The sequence below is a fragment of the Vipera berus genome, assembly GCF_964194415.1.
Source record: "Vipera berus genome assembly, chromosome: 10".
Taxonomy (NCBI): Eukaryota; Metazoa; Chordata; class Lepidosauria; order Squamata; family Viperidae; genus Vipera; species Vipera berus.
Window position 1 is genome coordinate 7,694,900 of NC_138213.1, and position 21,954 is coordinate 7,716,853.

At 43.1% G+C, this 21,954-nt stretch overlaps 2 protein-coding genes across 3 annotated transcripts in view; one reads left to right on the forward strand and one right to left on the reverse strand.

Annotated features, from left to right (window-relative positions):
* Positions 1-1,142: 1,142 nt before the first annotated feature.
* PLEKHF1 (pleckstrin homology and FYVE domain containing 1) lies at positions 1,143-15,482 on the forward strand. 2 transcript variants are annotated; one of them, XM_081335770.1, is made up of 2 exons: positions 1,143-1,541; positions 12,512-15,482. In XM_081335770.1, exon 2 carries the CDS (start codon positions 12,525-12,527, stop codon positions 13,332-13,334), a length of 810 nt encoding a protein of 269 aa, XP_081191896.1. In that variant the 5' UTR covers positions 1,143-1,541; positions 12,512-12,524; the 3' UTR covers positions 13,335-15,482. The 2 variants fall into 2 exon arrangements, with proteins under 2 accessions (XP_081191896.1, XP_081191897.1); XM_081335771.1 differs by lacking the exon at positions 1,143-1,541 and adding an exon at positions 7,216-7,434.
* Positions 10,360-21,954, reverse strand: part of LOC308672687 (uncharacterized protein F13E9.13, mitochondrial-like) — a 57,668-nt gene continuing 46,073 nt past the window's right edge. Inside the window, exons 7-8 of the mRNA XM_081335768.1 lie at positions 10,929-11,010; positions 10,360-10,576 (exon numbers count right to left, since the gene is read on the reverse strand). Coding sequence (XP_081191894.1) covers positions 10,952-11,010 — 59 coding nt within the window. The 3' untranslated portion in view covers positions 10,360-10,576; positions 10,929-10,951. The remainder of the gene's footprint in view (positions 10,577-10,928; positions 11,011-21,954) is intronic.

Below are 21,954 nucleotides of genomic sequence, written 5' to 3' on the forward strand. Positions count from 1 at the left end.
TCTGGGAGTTGAAGTCCCCGAGTCATGAAGGGGCCATAGTTCCCTATGCTGGCTCAGGAATTCTGGGAGTTGAAGTCCCCGAGTCATGAAGGGGCCATCGTTCCTTATGCTGGCTCAGGAATTCTGGGAGTTGAAGTCCACGAGTCATGAAGGGGCCATCGTTCCTTATGCTGGCTCAGGAATTCTGGGAGTTGAAGTCCCCGAGTCATGAAGGGGCCATCGTTCCTTATGCTGGCTCAGGAATTCTGGGAGTTGAAGTCCCCGAGTCATGAAGGGGCCACAGTTCCCTATGCTGGCTCAGGAATTCTGGGAGTTGAAGTCCCCGAGTCATAAAAGAGCCAAGGCTGCCTACCCCTGTTCTAAACGCAGGAGAGGACAACTGCAATCTGGGAAGCCACTCCAATTTTCTCTTCTTTTTGGAGACCCACTCAAGAAAAATCCACAACTTTTTTTTTGGGGGGGAGAGACTTCTGCGTAGGGTTTGTCCGCTCCCCAACTTCTTCCCACCGGAAATCTCTTGTTCTACGTAGGCTTCACCAGTTAGAACAATTAACCAGTGGAGTTAGAACAATTAACCAGTGGAACAACCTGCCTCCAGAAGCGGTGAATGCTCCAACACTGGAGGTTTTTAAGAAGAGACTGGACAGCCATTTGCCTGAAATGGTATAGGGTTTCCTGCCTGAGCAGGGGGTTGGACTAGATGACCTCCAAGGTCCCTTCCAACTTTATATTATTATTATTATCTCCCGTAGCTTGCTGTTACATCTCTGGCCCGACCGCACCCCGTTCATCTTTTTCCGTTTCTGTTTCTCATCCGCCCTCCTTCCTTTCCCTCCCACTCACCTACCCACCCCACAACCCCCCCCCCAAAAAAAAAAGAAAAAGGAAAAAGGAAAGGAAAAAAAATCACCAGGCTCCGACTGTGCCCCTTTCTGATTGGTTCCCGACGGTTCTTCCCTTTCTCTCACCCTCGTCTTTCTCCTGGCTCGGGGGCGTGGCCAAGCGTGGAACGCCGAGGCTTGAGCGTTCCAGAACCGGATGGTCCTGCTTCTCGGGCGCCGCGCCGATTGGTTGGCCCCGGACATCAAAGGGAGGGCATGGAATGTTGGAGAGTGCCTGCGTTCCAAAGAGACTTTCTCCCGTTCGGAGGCTGAAGCCTCTTCTTCTTCTCAGCCGCTTTTCTAGCCGCCCGGCTCGCAGAGGTCGCCAATCCGAAAGGGCAAGTGGGGGGGTGGGAAAAAAAGGAAAGAAGAAAAAAAAAAGCAGGGATCGATCGTGCAGCTGTATTTGGATCTACTCGGAAGTTAAGCGCCCAGGACTTCGCCGGGTTTTGGTTTTCCCTGCAAGGTCCGGTGGAATAGTCTAGAAGTAGTCCAGCTTCGGGGTACCCACGATCCCCCTCGATTCCAGTGGAAGGCGGCAGAGGGGGGGGGGAGGATCTTGGAACTGGCCTCTCGAGATCTCGGGGGATCAAAGTGGATCGAGAGAGCGGCGGCCGTCGCCGACGCGATTTGGAGCGGAGCCAAGGAAGTCGCAAGAAGGTAGGTTGGGTGCTGGGGGGTGTCGCTCGTCGGCGATCTCCGCCCGCCGGTGCTTCGGGAAGGAAGAGGCGCCCGAGGTCTGCGGGCATTTTTTTTCTTTTTCTTTTTTTTAACGCAAAGAACTTTCAAACTTTCGCACCGCCGCTGCGAAGTTGGACTCGGGCAAAGGAGAAACGGATTTAAATGCAATGCATTCCCGGTCCCATCCTTCCTTTCCCTTCCCTTCCCCCCACCCCCCAATACCATATAGTTCCAACTTCATCAGATAGAATTCGTATATAGATAATAATAATAATAATAATAATAATAATAATAATAATAATAATAATAATAATAATAATAATAATAATAATGATGATGATGATGATGATGATGATGATGATGATGATGATGATGTTGGAAGGGACCTTGGAGGTCATCTAGTCCAACCCCTGCTCAGGCAGGAACCCCTATACCATTTCAGACAAGTGGCTGTCCAGTCTCTTCTTAAAAACTTCCAGTGTTGGAGCATTCACCACTTCTGGAGGCAGGTCATTCCACTGGTTAGTTGTTCTAACTGTCAGGAAGTTTCTCCTTAGTTCTAGGTTGCTTCTCTCCTTGACTAGTTTCCATCCGTTGCTTCTTGTCCTGCTTTCAGGTGCTTTGGAGAATAGCTTGACTCCCTCTTCTTTGGGGCAGCCCCTGAGAGATTGGAACACTGCTATCATGTCACCCCTCACCCTTCTCTTCATTAAACTAGCCAGTGCTTTTTTTTTTTGTAAAAGAAAAAGGTGCCGGAACTCACAGATGTCATACAACCCGCCTTGCTTACCCTACAAGGTTCCATCCAAAAAAGGTGCCGGAACTCCGTTCTGAGCGTTCTGTGAGAAAAAAAGTAGGTAGCTACTGACGTGTTGCAAGATTTCCCTCGTTTTCTTAGAGAAAATAACCGGGAGACGGGGCGACCTGAGGGCTTCTGTGCACAGGTATGTCCCAAAGGTTTTCCCTTGAAGATGTTTCACTTCCAAGCAGCTTCTTCGCTTCTGACTTGAATGGATGGTCCTTCAACCAGTCAGAAGTGAGGAAGCTGCTTGGATGAGAAGTGAAAGGCCTTCCAGGAAAAGCGAAGTCCAGCTGCCTTTTGGAAAAGAAAAAAAAAGCCCCATGGGGACAACCGTGACCTGGATGGCTGAGAATCAGCGTAGATATATTGTGCGCACAGATGTTCATACAGATGTGACAAGACATCTGTGAGGGGTGAACAGTGCCTGGCAAATAATGTTCTTGTGACTGTGAAGAATCACAAAATGGCCATGCTGTATAGGAATTCTGTCTTTTTAAAATGCTTTCATCTGATTTGAGAGTAAGCTTTGCCGGGGATTCTGGGAGTTGATGTCCACGCATTTTAAATTTGCAAGAGGCTGAGAAACGAGCAAGCATTGGAGCCCAGCTAGAATCGACATTCGGTTAGAGCCAGGGTAGGCAACCTCGGCTCTTTTATGACTCATGGACTTCAACTCCCAGAATTCCTGAGTCAGCTGACTCAGGAATTCTGGGAGTTGAAGTCCATGAGTCATAAAAGAGCCGAGGTTGCCTACCCCTGGGTTAGAGAATGAAATTAAATCGCATATACAGAATATTCTTAACAGCTCCTTTCAAGGTTTAGCATTACAGCCAGCCTGTCCTTTCCAGGGGAATTTGGAAGTTGGGGTGCTGTTATTAAAAAAACCTTCTGAATGTTTCCCCCCACCTAGCTTCTCACTGTACTGGGGAAAACCACACTTATATAAAAGTTTAATAGGTTTACAGTATGACTGTTTACATATGCTGATGGCCAAGAGTTAGGCAGTTCAGTTCTCACTGGCTGAAGGTTGATTCAGCCTTCCATCCTTCCGAGGTTGGTAAAATGAAGAATCAGATTGTTGGGGGTTGTAGGCTGACTGTATAAATTGCTTAGGGAGGGCTGTAAAGCACCGTGAAGTGGTATATAAGTCTACGTGCTAGTGCTATTGACCTTCCTTCCTTCCTTCCTTCCTTCCTTCCTTCCTTCCTTCCTTCCTTCCTTCCTTCCTTCCTTCCTTCCTTCCTTCTGGTTAAAACTCAGTATTGCAGGCTGATTCTGCCCACAGCCTAGAGTTCGATCCTGACCATCTCAAGGTTGACTCGGCCTTCCATCCATACGAGGTCGGTAAAATGAGGAGCCAGATTGTTGGGGGCTAATATGCTGACTCTGTAAACGGCTTAGAGAGGGCTGTAAAGCACCGTGAAGCGGTAAATAAGTGCTATTGCTATCTTGGTCCAAATAATGGAAAATATACTGCTCCAAAAAAATAAAGGGAACAGAAAATAAGACATCCTACTATTAAATACAGTACGTTGTGTTGTTTAAGTGTTCCCTTTATTTTTTTGAGCGGTATATTTTTTTTCCCATCCTGAGGCTCCTGTGGCTTCTGCTTCCATAATTCTTCTAGTAATTATGGGAACTGAAGTTTGGAGGTTGAAAATGGTTGTTTTGGAGACCGTTAGACCAAAAGCAAAAAATGTGGGTTGCATCCAGTGACTTCTTAGAAGTCAGTGATGTTGATCTCCAAAGAGACTTCTGGCGAAAGTCCCATCAGATCTTTTCCTTTTATGGAAAGTGATTTGAACTTGATCTCAACTGCAGAGCCAACTTTTCATGCAGCTAGACTTCTCTGCCTTTCACAACAGCCTGAGTCACACAAAGATGGGTTTCTACATCTAACCTTCCCACCAGACTCCTTCCTATCCAAGTGCCAAAATGCTGTTTTAAAGGCACAGAGCATCACCAGCAAAACAGGAAGGAGTAGAACAAGTAATAATGGCTTCAGCAGCCGGCCACTCTCTTGAGGTTGAGGGTTAATTTCGTGGGTTCCAGACAACCTGTGACCCATTGGGCCATTATAAATAGGAATTTTCCGACAGTGAGAACAAACAACCAGTGGAATAGCTTGCCTTCAGAAATTGGGGGAGCTTCATCACTGGAAGCTTTCAAGAAGGGACTGGACTGCCATCTTTCAGAAATAGTTTATGGTCTCCTGCTTGGGCAGGGGGTTGGACTAGAAGACCTCCAAGGTCCCTTCCAACTCTGTTATTCTATTCTATTCCATTCCTTTCCATTCCACATTGTATTGTATGATCTATCACTTTGCTGTTTCTTTGTACACTGTGAGTTTATGCACCGGAGACAAATTCCTTGTGTGTCAAATCACACTTGGCCAATAAAGAATTCTATTCTATTCTATTCTATTCTATTCTATTCTATTCTATTCTATTCTATTCTATTCTATTCTATTCTATTCTATTCTATTCTATTCTATTCTATTCTATTCTATTCTACCGTATCTTCTGGCATATAAGACGACTTTTTAACCCATGAAAATCATCTCAAAAGTTGGGGGGGGGGGGCGTCTTATACGCCCAGTCGTCTTATACGCTGGAAAATACGGTATTCTATTCTATTCTATTCTATTCTATTCTATTCTATTCTATTCTATTCTATTCTATTCTATTCTATTCTATTCTATTCTATTCTATTCTTTCAGAGATAAGTATTTACCCAGAGAAACAAAAATTAACACAGGCAGGCAAAAAAGCAGGACTAACGTCTGACTTCCTACTGGCTTCCCCATTGACTTTCCTTGGAGGAAACTGGCAGGGAGCATTGGAAATGATGACCCATTGGCCCCAGTAGTTCAGCAGCCACAACGTTGCCAAATTTGGAACCCATGGGAGTCATGGGTCCTGGATTTTGGATGCATTCATTCTTTAAGTTAGTCCATTTAAGGCAGGGGCTCCCAACCAGCAGTGTGAGATGATATTCCAGGGGGTGCGAAAACTTGGGTTTTCAAAATTATAGTGTATATGCATAATTCGTTGCCGTTATTTTGAACTTTTGTAAGGGGTGTGGGGATATATCAGAAGCGTTCTAGGGGTGCGGGGTATAGAAAAGGTTGGGAGCCGCTGACTTAAAGGTATGTTGATTCAAAAATGGTTGCCCTGTGATGTATCATTTCAGCCAACTGAAGGTTACAAACATGTTGTTAACTTAATAAACTGCAGTGATTCACTTAACTGTGTCAAGAAAACCTGGGGCAAAACTGTCTCACTTAGCAATATAAATTTTGGGCTCAATTATGGTCATAAGTCGAGGACTACCTGTATTATGCAGGGCCCAATATGTAAAGATAGCCATGTTCGTTGCTGGTGGCCCACAATGTCAATTTTCTCCTATTGTTCAAACTCAACCATTGAGTGGGAAAAGTGCTGTGAGTATGGAAAAGAATTTGAACCCCTTACTCTGCCAGCCCTTCCTTTCCCATTATGCATCTCCCTTGTAGCACTGTTATTAGTCCCCTTCTATTTGGAAGCAGATCTCATTGAGATTGGCAGGAACCTCTCCTAAATAAATGGGTATTGCATAAGAAGTCAGATTACCTTAGTAGAGAAGGCCAAGATCTATCTCTACTCTTCCTTCCAAAATATACCTGCATACGATACTTTGAAATGATATGGCGGTAAGATCAATAACTCGGTTTTTATTTGTTTCGTGAATAGCTATGGTGACCATTTCACCTAGCCATCTCTCCCTTTGGATAAGGAGCTACAGGGATTTATTTTTTTTCCTGTTCCTATCCTATTGACGTTGGAAGGCTTGTCTGCAGATAAGGAGTTGCAAGTTTGCAACTACCATGGAACAAAATAATAATCCAGGCCCAACGTAACGTAAAGCAATCCTTCAGAATTCCATTTCAACACACTGGCTTCATTCATCCAAAGGTCAGCCCAGGAACGAATTCTTACTATTCAAACGAAGGGAAAATGCAAACCCAAATCCCAGTGGCTTGCCTAGCTATCGTTAGATTCAAACTCGATTTTTTGTGTACAAGTTTGAATAAATCTTCTGAGCTACAATCCTGATCCTTTGTGCCTGACAAGCAGATATTTTGAGCGTCTAGATATACACCTCTTGCCCAGCATTAGGTTCAAAACATTGGACTGCATGATGATTTCCTTTAACCCTAGTTTGTTGAAAACCTAACAAGTTAACCAGGTTTCTTCAGCCTGGAAGTTGTGGAGTTCATCAACTGCATTGCTATGCTGGACGGGGGAAGATCATAATCATAATAGTAAAGTTGGAAGGGACCTTGGAGGTCATCTAGTCCAACCCCCTGCCCAGGCAAGGAAACCCTGCACCATTTCAGACAAACGGCTGTCCAGTCTCTTCTTAAAAACGTCCAGTGTTGGAGCATTCACAGCTTCTGGAGGCAGGTTGTTCCACGGAAGATATGGAAGCTGAAATCAACAGAGAGACAACGAATGCCTGCAGTGGGAAAAGCTGTACTAGGCCATAGCCACATAAACCACAGTGAAACTCATGTTCAAATATGTGACCTATTTTATTTATTTTTTTGCTGCAAAAAAACTATCCTCTTTTACTTTCAGTCTACTGAGTTTTGAAAGGAGCTCTTTTTTTGTTGATGGGGTTTTTTGTTTGTTTTTGCAGCATTTCTTGGCTCCTCAAACTCAAAGAGACCGAGTTGTTATTGCAAAAGAAAAGCTTTCTTGCAAAATGCTTGGATTGGCTAAAGCGATTAACAATAGTTCCTTGAGTTTTGACTCAAAACAAATCCATATGATGAAAGCCACAATTCTGTGCGCTCTGGGAAGGAAGCCCAGCTAAAGAGGGCAGCATTATTTCTAAGAAAGAACATTGTAGGTTTCTGTTGTGAAAGGCCCTCCTTTAGCCCTGTGCAGCAGTTCAAGCCAAGAAACTGGTGCTCTCTGTCTTAAAGATAAAAGTTTCCAGAAATGTAAATGAAGGCTGAAGTCTTTAAGGCATTGTTTGGGGAGGAAAACCATTGCCTGCCTGTAATTTAAGAGCTGGAATGTTTAAGTAAGTTCCTGCAAATGAATAAAATGGTTATCTGCTGTGACTTTTAAATCTTTTCTACAACACTGCCTTCCCTTCCCTTCCTTCCTTCCTTCCTTCCTTCCTTCCTTCCTTCGAAAAAACTTTTTTTTGTCACCCCATTCCTAAACTTTTTGGCTTCCTTTCTGCTTGCTTCCATTTCTAAATTTCTCCGCTATGTCCTCTTGCTAAAAATATTGCCTGTTTTTTGTTTGTGTTTGCAGGTTTCGGGGATATAAACTACTGTATATAAACTATTCCATCAGGATGACTTTTCAGTTTAATCTTTTACCCACTTCTTCTAGGCAACCTCGGCTCTTTTATGACTCATGGACTTCAACTCCCAGAATTCCTGAGTCAGCATAGCTGACTCAGGAATTCTGGGAGTTGAAGTCCATGAGTCATAAAAGAGCCGAGGTTGCCTACCCGTGTTCTAGGTGAATGCAATTATAACCGTTAATTTAGGGATGCACAGCCGCTCGCTGCAGGAGGCCAAAACCACTTCAAGCTTTTGAGCTGCATTCCCACATGAGGACTAAGTCAGAACAAAAATCAAATCAAAACTCAGTCTGACTTTAAAATCAAATGAATCCCAACCTCTTTCCCAACATCAGGCTCTTTTCCAAGGAGTTCTCTCTTCTCATTGGGTGGCCAATGTATTTATTTATTTTATTTATTTTAATTCCATTTATATCCTGCCCTTCTTCGAAGACTCAGGGCGGCTTACAAGCTTAGCAGTAGCCTTTATTCTATGTATATGCCTGCTTATTAGGGCTTTCACACACACACCCCAAGCGGCATTATTACAAAGTCAGCTTAATTGCCCCCAACAACCTGGGTCCTCATTTTACCTACCTCGGAAGGATGGAAGGCTGAGTCAACCTTGAGCCTGGTGGGACTCGAACCTGCACTAATTGCAGGCAGCTGGTGTTACTTAAGGAGGCATTAGCCCACTGCTCCACCAAGGCTTCAGCTTCAGTACCTATCCTTCCAAAGAACAGCCGGAGTGATTTCCTTGAGGAAATTCTTCCAAATAGCCTTTTCCAACACGGTGTCTCTATTTTTCATGTGTGGGACTGAGCGGGAGGGAAAGTCCACACATCTGGAAGGGTACCGTTACAGCGTGCTCTGCAGAAGAGATCGGTCTAACTTCTCAGCCCCTTGAATCGGAAAGCCTTTCGTGGGGTGATAGGTGGCTAGACGCCTCTTGGGAAAACCCATCTGCAAAACCTGTCTGTGAGAATTACGAAAGCTTGGCTGCCTTTCACAAGTGCAAGTTCCCACTTCAAATGGGCCAAGAGTTTTAGAGGGGCTTTGTGTGTGTTTCCCCCCCCATCCTGCTGGAGTGCGTAACAAATCATTATAGCCGTAAAGGAGAGAATAGGGGAAAGGGGAAAAAAAAGGCTTGGCAAAGTTGATTGTGGTTCTTTGTTTCTCTCATTAAATGAAAATGGTTCTTCTAAAGGAGCAAAGGGAAACTAATCAGTCCTTAACGTAAAGTGGTTTTGAAAGCCAGTTTGGTCTTAGTGGTTAAGGCACCAGGCTAGAAATCAGGTTACCGTGAGTTCTAATCCTGCATTGTCCTGAAAGTTGGCTAAGTGACTTTGGGCCATTCTGTCTGTCAGGACCCACCCCAATCCACATCTTAGGAAAAACAAAGAACTCTTGGAGCCAGGTCTTGTCCAAAAGTTTTTACTAGGACATGATCGGTTGTGGAAATACAAGACAGGATCTGGCATTGTGTTACACTTTGATACTTTATAAAGAGTTCCCGGTTCAACCCCCTCCCCTCAAACCCATTTGGTCAGACCCACATCAATTAAACTTAGGTGTCAAACCCTTTCGTGGGAAAGAGGGATCTTCCCGTACCTTTATGACTATTGCCTCCTTCCTTTTCAGATTCAAATGGAGATACAAACCAGATCTCCTTCTCCCTTCCCTCCCTTTGTTGTCCTCAGTTCAAAGGTTCTCCCCCTGGTCTTTGAAGACAGCCTCCCAGCAGTCTGAATAAACATCCTTGCGCCTATTAACATCTTCTCTTCTCCTCCTTGGAAAAATGTCAGAATCCAGTGGGATTTTTTGAACATACATATAGGATTTTATGAATGGGATATAAATGGATTCTGACACTGTCTCTCTCAGCTCAACCACCTTACAGGGAGAGAGAGAGAGAGAGAGAGAGAGAGAGAGAGAGAGAGAGAGAAGAAAGGAAGGAAGGAAGGAAGGAAGGAAAGAAAGAGAAAGAAAGAAACAAAGAAAGAGGAAGGAAGGAAAGAAAAAGAAAGAAAGAGGAAGGAAGGAAGGAAGGAAGGAAAGAGAAAGAAAGAGAAAGAAAGAAAGAGAAAGGAAGGAAGGAAGGAAGGAAAGAAAAAGAAAGAGAAAGAAAGGAAGGAAAGAAAGAAAGAGAGGGAGGAAGGAAGGAAGGAATGCATGGCATTGATATTTACAGAATAGAATACAGAATATCAGAGTTGCAAGGGACCTTGGAGGTCTTCTAGCCCAACCTAACCCTACACCATTTCAGACAAATGGTTGTCCAATCTCTGTTTAAAAGCCTCCAGGGATGGATGGGGCACCCACAACTTCTGAAGGCAAAACCATCCCACCGATTAACTGTTCTCACAGTCAGGAAATTGGTCCTTAGTTCTAGGTTGCTTCTCTCCTTGATTACTTTAGAATGGATGCACATTGTTATTAAGTCAGAAGAGATACACACCAGTGGTTCTTCACAAGCATCTCATCAGAGACCCGGCCTCCTTTTTGCTCACATCAAATAAGTTGGAGGAAAAATAGGAATAGGAGTACCTTTTTTGTTGTTTGGTTGTTGCAAAACTAGAGTTCTTATCTTCTCCGTTTACTTGTGTTGGGTTGTTTCAAAAACTTGGATCATTTTGAGAATGACCTCCAAAGTAGGATGTAACATGGAAGGTCTCTTTGGGAATAAAAGGATGGTGGATGCTTACATTCATCAGGCCCTGAGATATCAGATTTTAGAAGACCCTTCTGAATTTGTGGCTGTTGGGAAGTCTCCTTATAGCGTAGACGAGAATTAAGACGTAGGTTCCTTCTGCTCTTGGGTTCACTGGCGAAATGTATTAAGGCATGGTGTGTGTTTATTTGTGCATCCCTGTGATATGAGTATGATAGGGTAAAAGTGATTACATTTGTGGCCATCTTTAGTTCCAGTCCCAGAAAAGAGCTCTTTGTGGGATTTGAAAAGATATGAAAATTAAAAAATGTTCACCCTGTGTAAGGAGAGCTAAATTCTATTGAATGCCAAATCCGTTGCAACTCAAGACTTATCACTGCAAATACATTTCTACCCTCCACGACAAAAGTATTAGCTGGCTGGCATATGTATGTGAGCCGGATATAACAAACCACAACATTGAGATTATGCTGTAGTCTTTTCCTTTGTTAGAACCTTATTGTTTTATTTCTTAAGATAACGATGTCCATATTGCACGCTGTATACTTACCACTTAGGGCTGTAACCTGCCCCTTATATGACCTTTGTATTTCTTTGTGGATGACCAGTTATATTTGCAATTGTATTTGTCTCTGGAAGAAAAAAAATATGGGAACATTCTCAGTGAACTTCAATTTACCTTTGTTTATGAGGAAATGACTCAGTTTTTCCGCATATTTTAAGAGTGTTACGCTTGAACCCAGAGTTGTTAAAGCTTTGTTTAAACAAACCAAATATGACATGTAAGTCTCTTGACCTTGGATGCTGGACTGCCTAATGAAGTTTGTGGAGGGTCTGAGAAACATCACATGGAAAAATCCTTTGGAGATTGACTCATTTTAGAAAGCTTGTACTGGGGAGGGACAATCTTTGAATAGCCTTTTAAAAAACAAGAAACTCTCTCGTACCAGGAAGAATGTTTCTTTCTGTCTCTACTCGACATTCTTGAATCACAGGAGAACACGCAGATTTCCCATCCATAGTTGAGGGAGAGAAATACCAAAAAGATATCAGCAAATATGTAGATTTGTTCTATACAGGTAGTCCTTGACTTAATACCACAATTGACCCCAAAATTCCGATTGCTAAGCAAGGCAATTGTTAAGTGAGTTTTGCCCCGTTTTATAACCTTTTGTGCCACAGTTGTTAAATGAATCACTGCAGTGGTTAAGTTAGTTAACAGAGTGGTTACATGAATCTGGCTTCCTCCATAGACTTTGCTTGTCAGAGGATCACAAAAGGTGATCACATGACCCCGGGACACTGGGCAACCGTCATAAATATGAACCAGTTGCCAACTGCCTGAGTTGGGAGCCGCAGTAACGCAAGTGGTTAGAGTGCAGTAATGCAGGCTAACTCTGCCCACAGTCCAGAGTTCAGTCCTGACCAGCTGAAAGTTGACTCAGCCTTCCATCCTTCCTAGGGTCGGTAAAATGAAGTCCCAGATTGTTGGGGACAATATGCTGATGTTGTAAACTACCCAGAGAGTGCTGTAAAGCAGGGGTCCCCAAGCTCCGGTCCATGGACCAGTACCAGGCTGCGGCATGCCAGCAGTCGGTCTGCACAAACAAGCAAAGCCCCATCCGTGAGATGCAGGCAGCACACAAAACCACACACTCTCTGGTCTGCAGAAAAACCTCTCTCCACGGAACCGGTCCCTGGTGCCCAAAAGGTTAGGGATCTCTTGCTGTAAAGTACCATGCAGTGTTATATAAGTCTAAGTGCGATTGTTATTGTTATTTTTTTCACATGACCCTGGGGAGGCTGCAATGATTGCAAGTGTGAAAAGCAGTCATAAGACACTTTTTCCCCAGTGCCATTATAATTTGGGTCATTAAATAAAGTAAGTTGAGGACTACCTGTATAGATTTTGTTCCTGTCTTAACCTTAAAGTTACACTCAAAGGGAAGATTCAGGAAAGAGTTTCGGTATCGTGTGCTGTAAAAAGCAGGTTGCTTTTCAAAATCTTTGGTCTTGCCCATGGTGAAACCAGCTTTTAAAGATAGGTGGGTTTATTTTTCATGATTTGATGACATTATAGAACAAATGGTACCTGATCTTGTCATTTACTATTTGGAGGGATTTTTTTTGCAGGTGACTCCTCAAAATGGTAGACTACCTGGCTAACACCGAGATCAACAGTCAACGGATTGCCACGGTGGAAAACTGCTTTGGGACATCCGGCCAGCCTTTAGCTGTGCCGGGAAGGGTCCTTTTGGGTGAAGGGATTTTGACCAAGGAATGCCGTAAGAAAGCCAAGCCCCGCATTTTCTTCCTGTTCAATGATATCCTGGTGTACGGCAGCATTGTCATCAACAAACGGAAGTATAGCTGCCAACGCATCATCCCCCTGGATGAAGTCACGCTGGATATTCTGCCGGACACCTTGCAAATGAAGAACCGATGGATGATCAAGACCTCCAAGAAATCCTTTGTGGTTTCAGCAGCCTCGCTGACGGAGCGCAAAGAGTGGGTCAGTCACCTGGATGAATGCATTCGCCATCTTTTGTCCAAAACGGGACAGCAGCCCCCAACCGAATACGCAGCCCCTTGGATTCCGGATAAGGCAACTGATATCTGCATGCGTTGCACCCATACCAAGTTCTCGGCACTCATCCGAAGACACCACTGTCGCAAGTGTGGCTTTGTGGTGTGCGGAGACTGTTCCCGCCAGCGTTTTCTCATGCCTCGTCTGTCCTCCAAGCCGTTGAGGGTTTGCAATTTTTGCTACAAGCAGCTGATGGCCAAAAAGAAGGAATCTGGAGACGAGGCAAAGCCGGTTCATTCTTCTCTGCCTAGCTATGAAATTTCTAGTGGGGATGACAGTGACCGGTCTGATGAAGAGAAACTCGAACAGTGGCCTGCTGAGACAGAATTTTACACCTCGGATGTGAGCTGGTCATCTTTCCACAGTTGATTGCTCCATGGACTTCTTCTCTTTAAAGGCTGTTGTCCTTTGGAAAATGACAGAGAAGACTGGGTCTTTGAGGGACTGGTGAGAGAACTAACTTTGTCTTCCATTCCATCTGTTTTTTTGTTTTATGAATAATGGAGAACTATCCTCAAGCCGATACATCAACTTTTGATTGGTCCTCTAAGACTGAGTCATTCTTCTTGAAGCTCCAAATTCGGATTAAAATATATTGGTGTGTTTTCAGAAAATGTTGGTTCTTTGTATTTAATTCTGAAGATAGTCAGCATCTGCACTCATCAAATGTTGAATTTCCATCTTGAGAATTCAACGAAATATCCCTGAGTTGGGTCTATTGAAGAAATCCAGTATTTATAAAACCAAATCTAAAACACGAGATCTGGAAATCCAGAAATCAAAACGATAATTTCCAGAAGATCACCCAGCCTTGAAAATGGAGGGCACTTCTTATGAAGCACTAAATGGAAGTTATTTGATGAAATTTACAATAGTATTTACATTTCAAAAACTGAGCTGTGTATTTAATTTTTTTAGATCAACTTGAGAACAAGAAGAATTAAAAACTGACATTGCTTTGACTGCTTTTAAGTTAATTAAAAAAAGTTTGGGGAACTGGGTGTAGATATTTGGGGTCCTTTTCTAGTTTATGTTCATACAATCCATGATACTGTGGTTTCTTTAATGCATTTTTCACTTGAAGTGTTATTGAACTCAGCCAGTAAACCAAAGCTTAATGCAATTTAGGAATACAACTAGTGACTTTGTGATAAGCAGGGAATTTTGATAACTAGTCATCCATTATCACACAAAGCAGATGTGTCTTAGAACACTAAAACAGAAGTTGGATAAACAGAAAAGTGATTTGTTGGCAGTATTGAATTATATTTATGGGTAAGAGCTAATTATTTTTAATAAGATGAACATAAATTATGTTTTTAACATATGCTACTTCCTGATAGAATAGTACCTCTCTTAATAGAGTTGTCTTTTTTTTAAAAAAAAAGAAAAGAAAATCTACATGTTGTAGATATGGACTTCAGTGTTACAGAGATTATTATTGTATGAGTTTGCTTGTAATTTTGCTGATCAGCTGAAAGCACTTTTGTCTTTCCAAATTGCATAGATATATCAGATGGGGATAGACAAAACGAAACAAAAAAAATAGGTTTGACCATCTAAAGCAGGAATGGGAAACTATGGCATCTTTATGACCAGTGGACTTCAACTCCCAGAATTCCTGAGCCATCCATGTTCAGGAATCAATCAAATAAATAAATAAATAAATGCACAGATAGACAGACAAACTCTGGAGTTGAAGTCCCCAGATCGTAAAGGTGGGCATCAAGAACTTCTGTGGCATAAGAACTTTACTAGCCAAGAATTAAATCCCCAGATCACCTCCAGCATGTTGACAGAATGGAAATATTTTTCTCGTAGTAGATCCTTGCATGCTCCAATTCCCTAAAGCAGCCTTTCCATCTAGATACCCTTCAAATGTCTTGGTCTTCCATCCCATAATTGTCACCCTGCTTTACCAACAGGCTCCTTGAACTGTAGGGTGTTTCCAATCATAAGCCAAGAATCCTGATTAAAAACAGACCATCCTCCTTTTTTCTGATGTCGAAATATGTTTTTCCCCCAATTAAGTCCATAAAAAAGAATAAAATTTTAATGTGGAACAGAACATCCTGTTCCAGTTGCAACAGGATTAAATGAATTCAACAATGCTTCTGGGGTGTTGCTTCTTAACCTCCCATCCAGAGCTGAAGAAGCTTCTTGGATGAGAAAGTGAAACTTTTCAAAATAATAATAATAATAATAATAAACAAGATAGCCCAGTTGCCTTTTGGCAAAAAGCAACTTTGGGATGTTCCTAGGATGGTGGCGGGCCAATGTGTAAAACTTGGCCAGTGCATCTCTTTTGCAAGATTGGGTATGCCCTTATTTAATGCAAGATATCTCTTGGAAACTTAAATCAGCTGTATGTATTTTGCAATGTGCTTTTTTAGGTGCCACCCTGTGGCAAGCCATAGTGGCACATCCTGTGGCTGTCTCTTCCTGTGTCAAAGACAAATGCATTGATGATCCATTCTTGCAAGTAAACAAATCATAACAAAAGAGCATCACAATTAAAATGAGCATCAGCAAAAACAAAACAAGACAAGAGTCTCTGAAAATGCGGTTTCTATAGAACAAAAACAAAAACCGGAAATCAGCTCTTGAGTTTAAAGGCTGAAACTACAGACGAAGTGAGGCAGGCCTATGCACAACTTATCAGTAATCAGATCAATCATACAGCTAGCAACATTGCACACCGCCTACTAAGATCGGGGAAACAGATTTTCTTTCTTTGGTGTCCTTTGAGACTCTCTGGGTTTAAAAGATTTGAATGTATTCAGCAAAACCAAAAAATGAATTAATGTAGTAATTGGGTTGAAGACGTGCGGAAGTAATTTCGTGATTGGTGAAAGATAACCGGTAATTAACTTTTAAAAAAATATAATTTCTTAAAATTAATTATGGTCCTTAATTTAAGACAGAATGGCAGAGCTGCCCCATCCCCAAACAGCTCGTTGTCTGGACTGTCTCTCCACAATTCTGTCTTTCAAAAATGGCAGATTTGATTTTATGGACCTGCAGATCAGCTGCGCAGCTGTCAAACTGACTCCTTATTCTGAATTGCTTAGGCTACGCTACCTCACAAGGGAGACTGTGACTTTTAGTCACTGGTGCATTTTTCACAAAAACAGATGTAGGATACAGGCAAGTCCTCGACTTACAACCATTAGTTGAGCGACTGTTCAAAATTACAACAGCGCTGAAAAAAAGCGACTTAAACAACTGGTCCTCGCACTTACAACCATCACAGCATTCCCCGCAGTCATGTGATCACGATTCAGGCACTTGGCAACCGGCGTGTATTTATGATGGTTGCCGCATCACAAGATCACAGGATTGCCATTTGTGACGTTCCCAGCTCGCTTCTTCCGGCAAGCAAAGTCAGTGGAGAAAACTGGGTTGCTTAACAACTGTGCTGATTTAATGACTGTGGAAAAAAAGGTCATAAAATCACTTAACCACCACCTTGCTTGGCCATAAGGGTTCTAGTCTCAACCGTGGTTTGTAAATCGAGGACTACCTGTCTTCTCATTCCTAAAAGATCTGGGTGAGAAAAGTAGTGATAGTCCATAGATTGGCCAGAAGTGGCCAGTTGCATACCACACCACTGCCTTAAAGGTTTGTCCTGTATCTTTAAGTTTCATTAAGTTTTTCATCAGTGGCTTACATATTTGGGCTAAATCGCTGCTGTTGTTAACAAATCCAAAAGAGCCCTCTTGTGCATCTTATTAGCCATTACACTAGGTTCAATTCAGTGAGTTCCCTGCCCATCACTGCACCTTGCTATCACCCTGGTTGGCGTGCCTGAAAGCCACAATCCAACAAACTTTTGGAAAAGGCAAAGTTGGAAGATGTGGCTCTCTGCCATAAACTAAGTAGCCAAATCAATAAATGCGAGAAGAAAGAGGTTGGAGGTAACCGGGGCATCCAATGAAGCAGACGGAAGCATCCCCCCCATCTGCCACTGAAAGGTTCAGCTTCACTTTGTCCCACCCGAAGCCCCCAGGTTCCCGGCTGTTCTAGAACAGATGGAGAGCTGAATCAAATGCTCCTCTTTCTCTCTGCTCGGTTGATCTCGGCTGTTGGCTAAAACTGCAAGCGCAGCATTGCTGGGGCAACACCTATGTGCCTGGTGCTAACATGGCACAACTGTTAGGGAAGTCACCACCTCAAGCAGCCACAGAGCTAAATGCCATTTATGGAGGAACAAGTTTTGACTGAAATGGGATCAATTAACTTCTCTGATCAGAGAAAATACATTATCTATTTCTATCAGCAGCTGCAAACCTGTTATTGGACCTTTTGCATAACAAATGAAAATAATGAACTTGTGATTTATGGCTTTAATAGACAGGATAGATTATAGAACAGGGCTGGCTGGAGAATTTATTTATTTATTTTTTATTTATTTAGATTTATATACCGCCCTTTCCCGAAGGACTGGGAGTTGAAGTTCAGAAGTCCCAAAGTTGCCAAGGTTTGACTCCTCTGTGATAGAATGAAGAGCAATGTGATGTGTCTTTAGAGAGAGAACTCAACATTTTTTATTATTATTTACGGGAAGAATAGCAGAAGCCATTACTTTATATTTTCTAGTTTTTTGACAACTTTTTTTCATTTCAGCCTAACCCTAAGTCTAACTTCCCCATTGAGGTCAATGCTGATATAGTCTGTTTACACAATTTCTCTGGAAAGGCATCATCGGACATGACCAAGGCTGTGAGCTCCTTTTGGTTGCTCCAGTACTGATGCGGAACAAGGTGAATGATTTGACTCAAAAACCTTAGCTGCTCCTCAGGAGAAAAGTTCTCCATAATTTGAGGAACGTCCTGAAAGGCAGCACCAGCGTCAGTTCCTAGAAAAACAAAACAGACAGGCTAACTTTCAACCCTCTGGCAAACCATCCTTGGACAATAGAACCACTCTACTATTTGCAGATTCCAGCAGCATCTTTTTTAATGTAGATAAAAATCTATATTATACATACATATGTATGTATGTATCAGGTTTTTTATGTATTTGTGAACGGGCACAACCTCCCCTGTGTTTTGGCATTCCGAGAACCAAACCTTAATCCCTCGTAATTTTGCTTTTGCCTACAGCTCAATTAGTCTCTTGGCCAAAGAAACTTCTTTTTTTTCCCCCTGGAACTCTCTTGAGTCTTGGTGGCTACCAGAGAATGTTACTCTCTCCAGCAAGGTGGACCTTTGTTTGAAGACAGGGGCTTAAACCCTTTCTTCACAGATCCCTCAGCAGAAGCTTCCTTACCTGTCTGGGTAATCGTCATGCGTCTCCTTCACGGTCACCTCTTGGGTGCTCCATTTTGAGGAATTTGCTCTGTTAACTGCCATGGCAGTTGCTACTTTAAGGAAATAAAAATCTCAGTACATCGAATGAAGCTGTTAAAATCATCTAAAAAGATGGAGGGTCACTTACCCTACCTTTTGGATCTTCAGCTCTTACTCCAGTGATGGCAAACCTTTCAAAGACCAAGTGCCCAAACTGCAACCCAAAACCCACATATTTATCGGGTGCCAGGTGGGCGTGGCCCTGGATGGGCGTGGCTGCGGTGGTCAGGCAGACTGCATGGGCGTGGCCGGGATGCGTGTGGCTACCTCAATGTTGCTTATGGGGAGGGACACCTCTGGGGGCCAGGCAGGATTGGGGGAGATCCAGGGGGTCTCTGGCCATGGGGCCATGACCAGGAGGCTTGTCTGGCAGGGTGAGGCGAGGTGAGGCAGGGGCCGGGGAGGCTGCTGCCTGACACCATGGTACTTTCGCTTTGCCAGGGGCGTGACAGATGCTCTGCAAGCTTCAGGAAGTGCTTGAGAAAGGAGAAGAGGTCTTCATAGCTACAGGACTGCCTGGAAGGTGATTCGGGATAACGGCAGGAGCCAAAGTCAATTTGCACTTCGGCACTATCAAAGTTCATTTGCACCTCCCTGCTCCCAAAGCAGGATGTGGGGCTGATTGATACCCGAGAAGGGAAGGAGTGATTGTTCAAAAGCTTCACCGATTATTGCTGGTTACGGGACAAAGTCTAATTTCCTATTAAATATCACCGCAATTCACAAGCGGAAGATTCTTTGTGGAGGGTCTCAACCAGAAGATGGAGCTTGAGAGCCTCCTTGGAGCATCACCCTCTTTGTTTTCTTCTGAGATCCGGCCTCAGCCTCTCACCCCCATGGACCTCAGGTTGTCCTACAGATTTCCACCAGTGACACAACATTCTCAGTGCTTGGCAAACCAGAAGTTCGATAGCTTAAAGTTGTGTAACTGTACTTGCCTATCTTTAGAAAAGATGACATTTGGAAGTTGGGGAGCATGACAGACATGATGGCCTTGACCAAACACAAACAACAATCTAGCAGAAGGTGAGCAAATGAGGGTGCTGTTTATTATCCTCAGATGTTTATGGGGTACCAAATCATTGCTGAAAATGATCAGTTGGTCTGTTCATCTATCTAAGAGTGAAGGCAGTGTGTGCTTGGCTGAGCCTAAATTTGTTCTCCACAACTATGGAAGGATGGAGAACAGTGGAACAGAATGCTAGAAGAGGAGCTAGGATATGTGGACTGCCTCAACACTTTCCTGTTGGGTTGGGCATTCCTAAGTACATCTATTCATAAAAAAATACCTTTTAGAAAATCAGGCAGGTTTTGGTGGAAGCCTGATGAACCGCAACATATTGGGGATCTACCAGTTCTAAAATGTCCCTCTTGTCTAACTCATGACCAAGACGAGGAGGAGGTGTGTGCAATATTTGCATAACATTTATAATTTAAACCAAAAGTTGATCTGTCTCACTCTAGCAGGGAAGTTCACTTCAAAGTGATCTACATTCCTATTTGGCTTGCTGTGAAGGTAGAATTGCACATGGATTGTTGTTGATTTCCTAACATGCTTGGCAGGCCTTAGCCTTGGAGTACATACGTGCTTCGGCCAGATTTCCAAAAACCTGTGCAAAAAAAGCCATTTAGAATTTTCATCAGTTTGACCCTTTCCATAGAAGCCTGCAAGGAATAGATAAAAAATAAAAGAGAAAGGAACTTTGTTGATTTTTATCTGCTGCAATAAATGTGTTACAGTAATAACTGCTGCTCTGTGTACCCGAACACAACCAACCAAAGGTCACGCCAAGGCAGATAAAGAGGTTCAAGAAATCCTCTATCAGCAAATAAAACTTGATATGTATCGAAAGAGCAGATTTGAAAAGTCTACGTGCAAATTTAATTGCTCTGTTTAAGGACTGATCCTTAAGAGGCTTCGGAGGCCACTCACCCACTCAGTGCAGACTTACAACTTCTCTCCTGGTACAATGGTCTCAAAATAAGATACACAATTATTAACTTGGTGCAATGCTTGCTCTCCATTGTACAAAGAGTGTTGATTGTGAGGGTGAAGGTTCTCCGAGCTTGTGGGTTGGTTTCTGAATGCTTCTGTTAGCAGGCTAGGTAACACCTTCAGCGGAGTTCAGGGGATGTAACCTGATGTAACCTCCCCATCACAAGACCATCACAAGCCTCTCACTGATGATTCATACCTGACCCAACCCAAGACCCTTACTTGACACACCCACACCTGAAGTCCTTATAAACAAAAGAACACTGACCCAGACCTCTGCTAAACCAGCAATGTCAAGCCCGATTGCATTGCGGGACGTATAGCGACGTATTGGGCGTTTCCCGCCTTTGCGGTGCTGGGGTGGGTGTGGCCTGTGCGGGCTGCAATTGGCCTGTGGGCCGCGAGTTTGACATGCCTGCCCTAAACTCTGCTGAAGATATTACTTAGCTTGGTAACAAAAACATCCAGAAATCAACCCACAAGCTCGGAGAACGAACCTTCGCCCTCATCTTATCCCCGAGCTACAGATATTCGCCACTATTGCAAAGTATTGATTGTGCAAACCGCTACCGTTCTCCGTTTGCAGCCTTAGTTTGCAGTCCTCTTCAAAGCAGCCTTTGACAGGAATTCCCTCGTCTCTAATTTATCTGCAAGGCTACCATCCTCGCCTGGCGTTCTCTTAATCACTTTTCAAAGGTTACCTTGTCCCATCATATCTGTCTTTCCAAAGATGTCTCCCCGTGCCCCAATTTCTCTTATGAGATAAGCACCACGAAGGAAAGTTTTTCATTCCTCGGTTTCTATTACAGGAAGTCCTTAACTTATGACCACAATTGAGCCCAAAATGTCTGATGTTAAGTGAGACAGTTAATTGAGCTTTCCCATCTTATGATCTTTCTTGCCACAGTTGTTATGTGAATCACTGCAGTTGTTAAACACATTTGGCTTCTCCCCATTGATGATGATGATGACAATAATAATAATAATAATAATAATAATAATAATAATAATAATAATAATAATAATAATAAGAAGAAGAAGAAGAAGAAGAAGAAGAAGAAGAAGAAAAAGTAGTAGTAGTAGTAGTTGGAAGGGACCTTGGAGGTCATCTAGTCCAACCCCCTGCTCAGGCAGGAAACCCTATACCATTTCAGACAAATGGCTGTCCAGTCTCTTCTTAAAAACCTCCAGTGTTGGAGCATTCACCACCTCTGGAGGCAGGTTGTTCCACTGGTTAATTGTTCTCACTGTCAGGAAGTTTCTCCTTAGTTCTAGGTTGCTTCTCTCCTTGATTAGTTTCCAACTAATTGCTTGTTAGAAAGTCGCAAAAGGGGATCACGTGACCCTGGGACACTGCAACCATCATAAATATGAGTTCATTGCCAAGCATCTGAATTTTGATCACATGACCATGGGGATGCTGCAATGGATGTGGGAAAAATGGTGCTAAGTCACTTTTTCAGAGCGGTTGTAACTTTGAATGGTCACTAAATGAACCGTTTTAAGTCGGTTGAGGACTACCTGTATTTTCATTTGTTAAAAAAAAACAACCAAAAAACCCCTGTAAAACCTGGAGGTTGGACTTTGAATATTCTTTGTTACTCCCAAATCTTTCTTGTTTCCTCCTGTTGAAAGTTCTCAG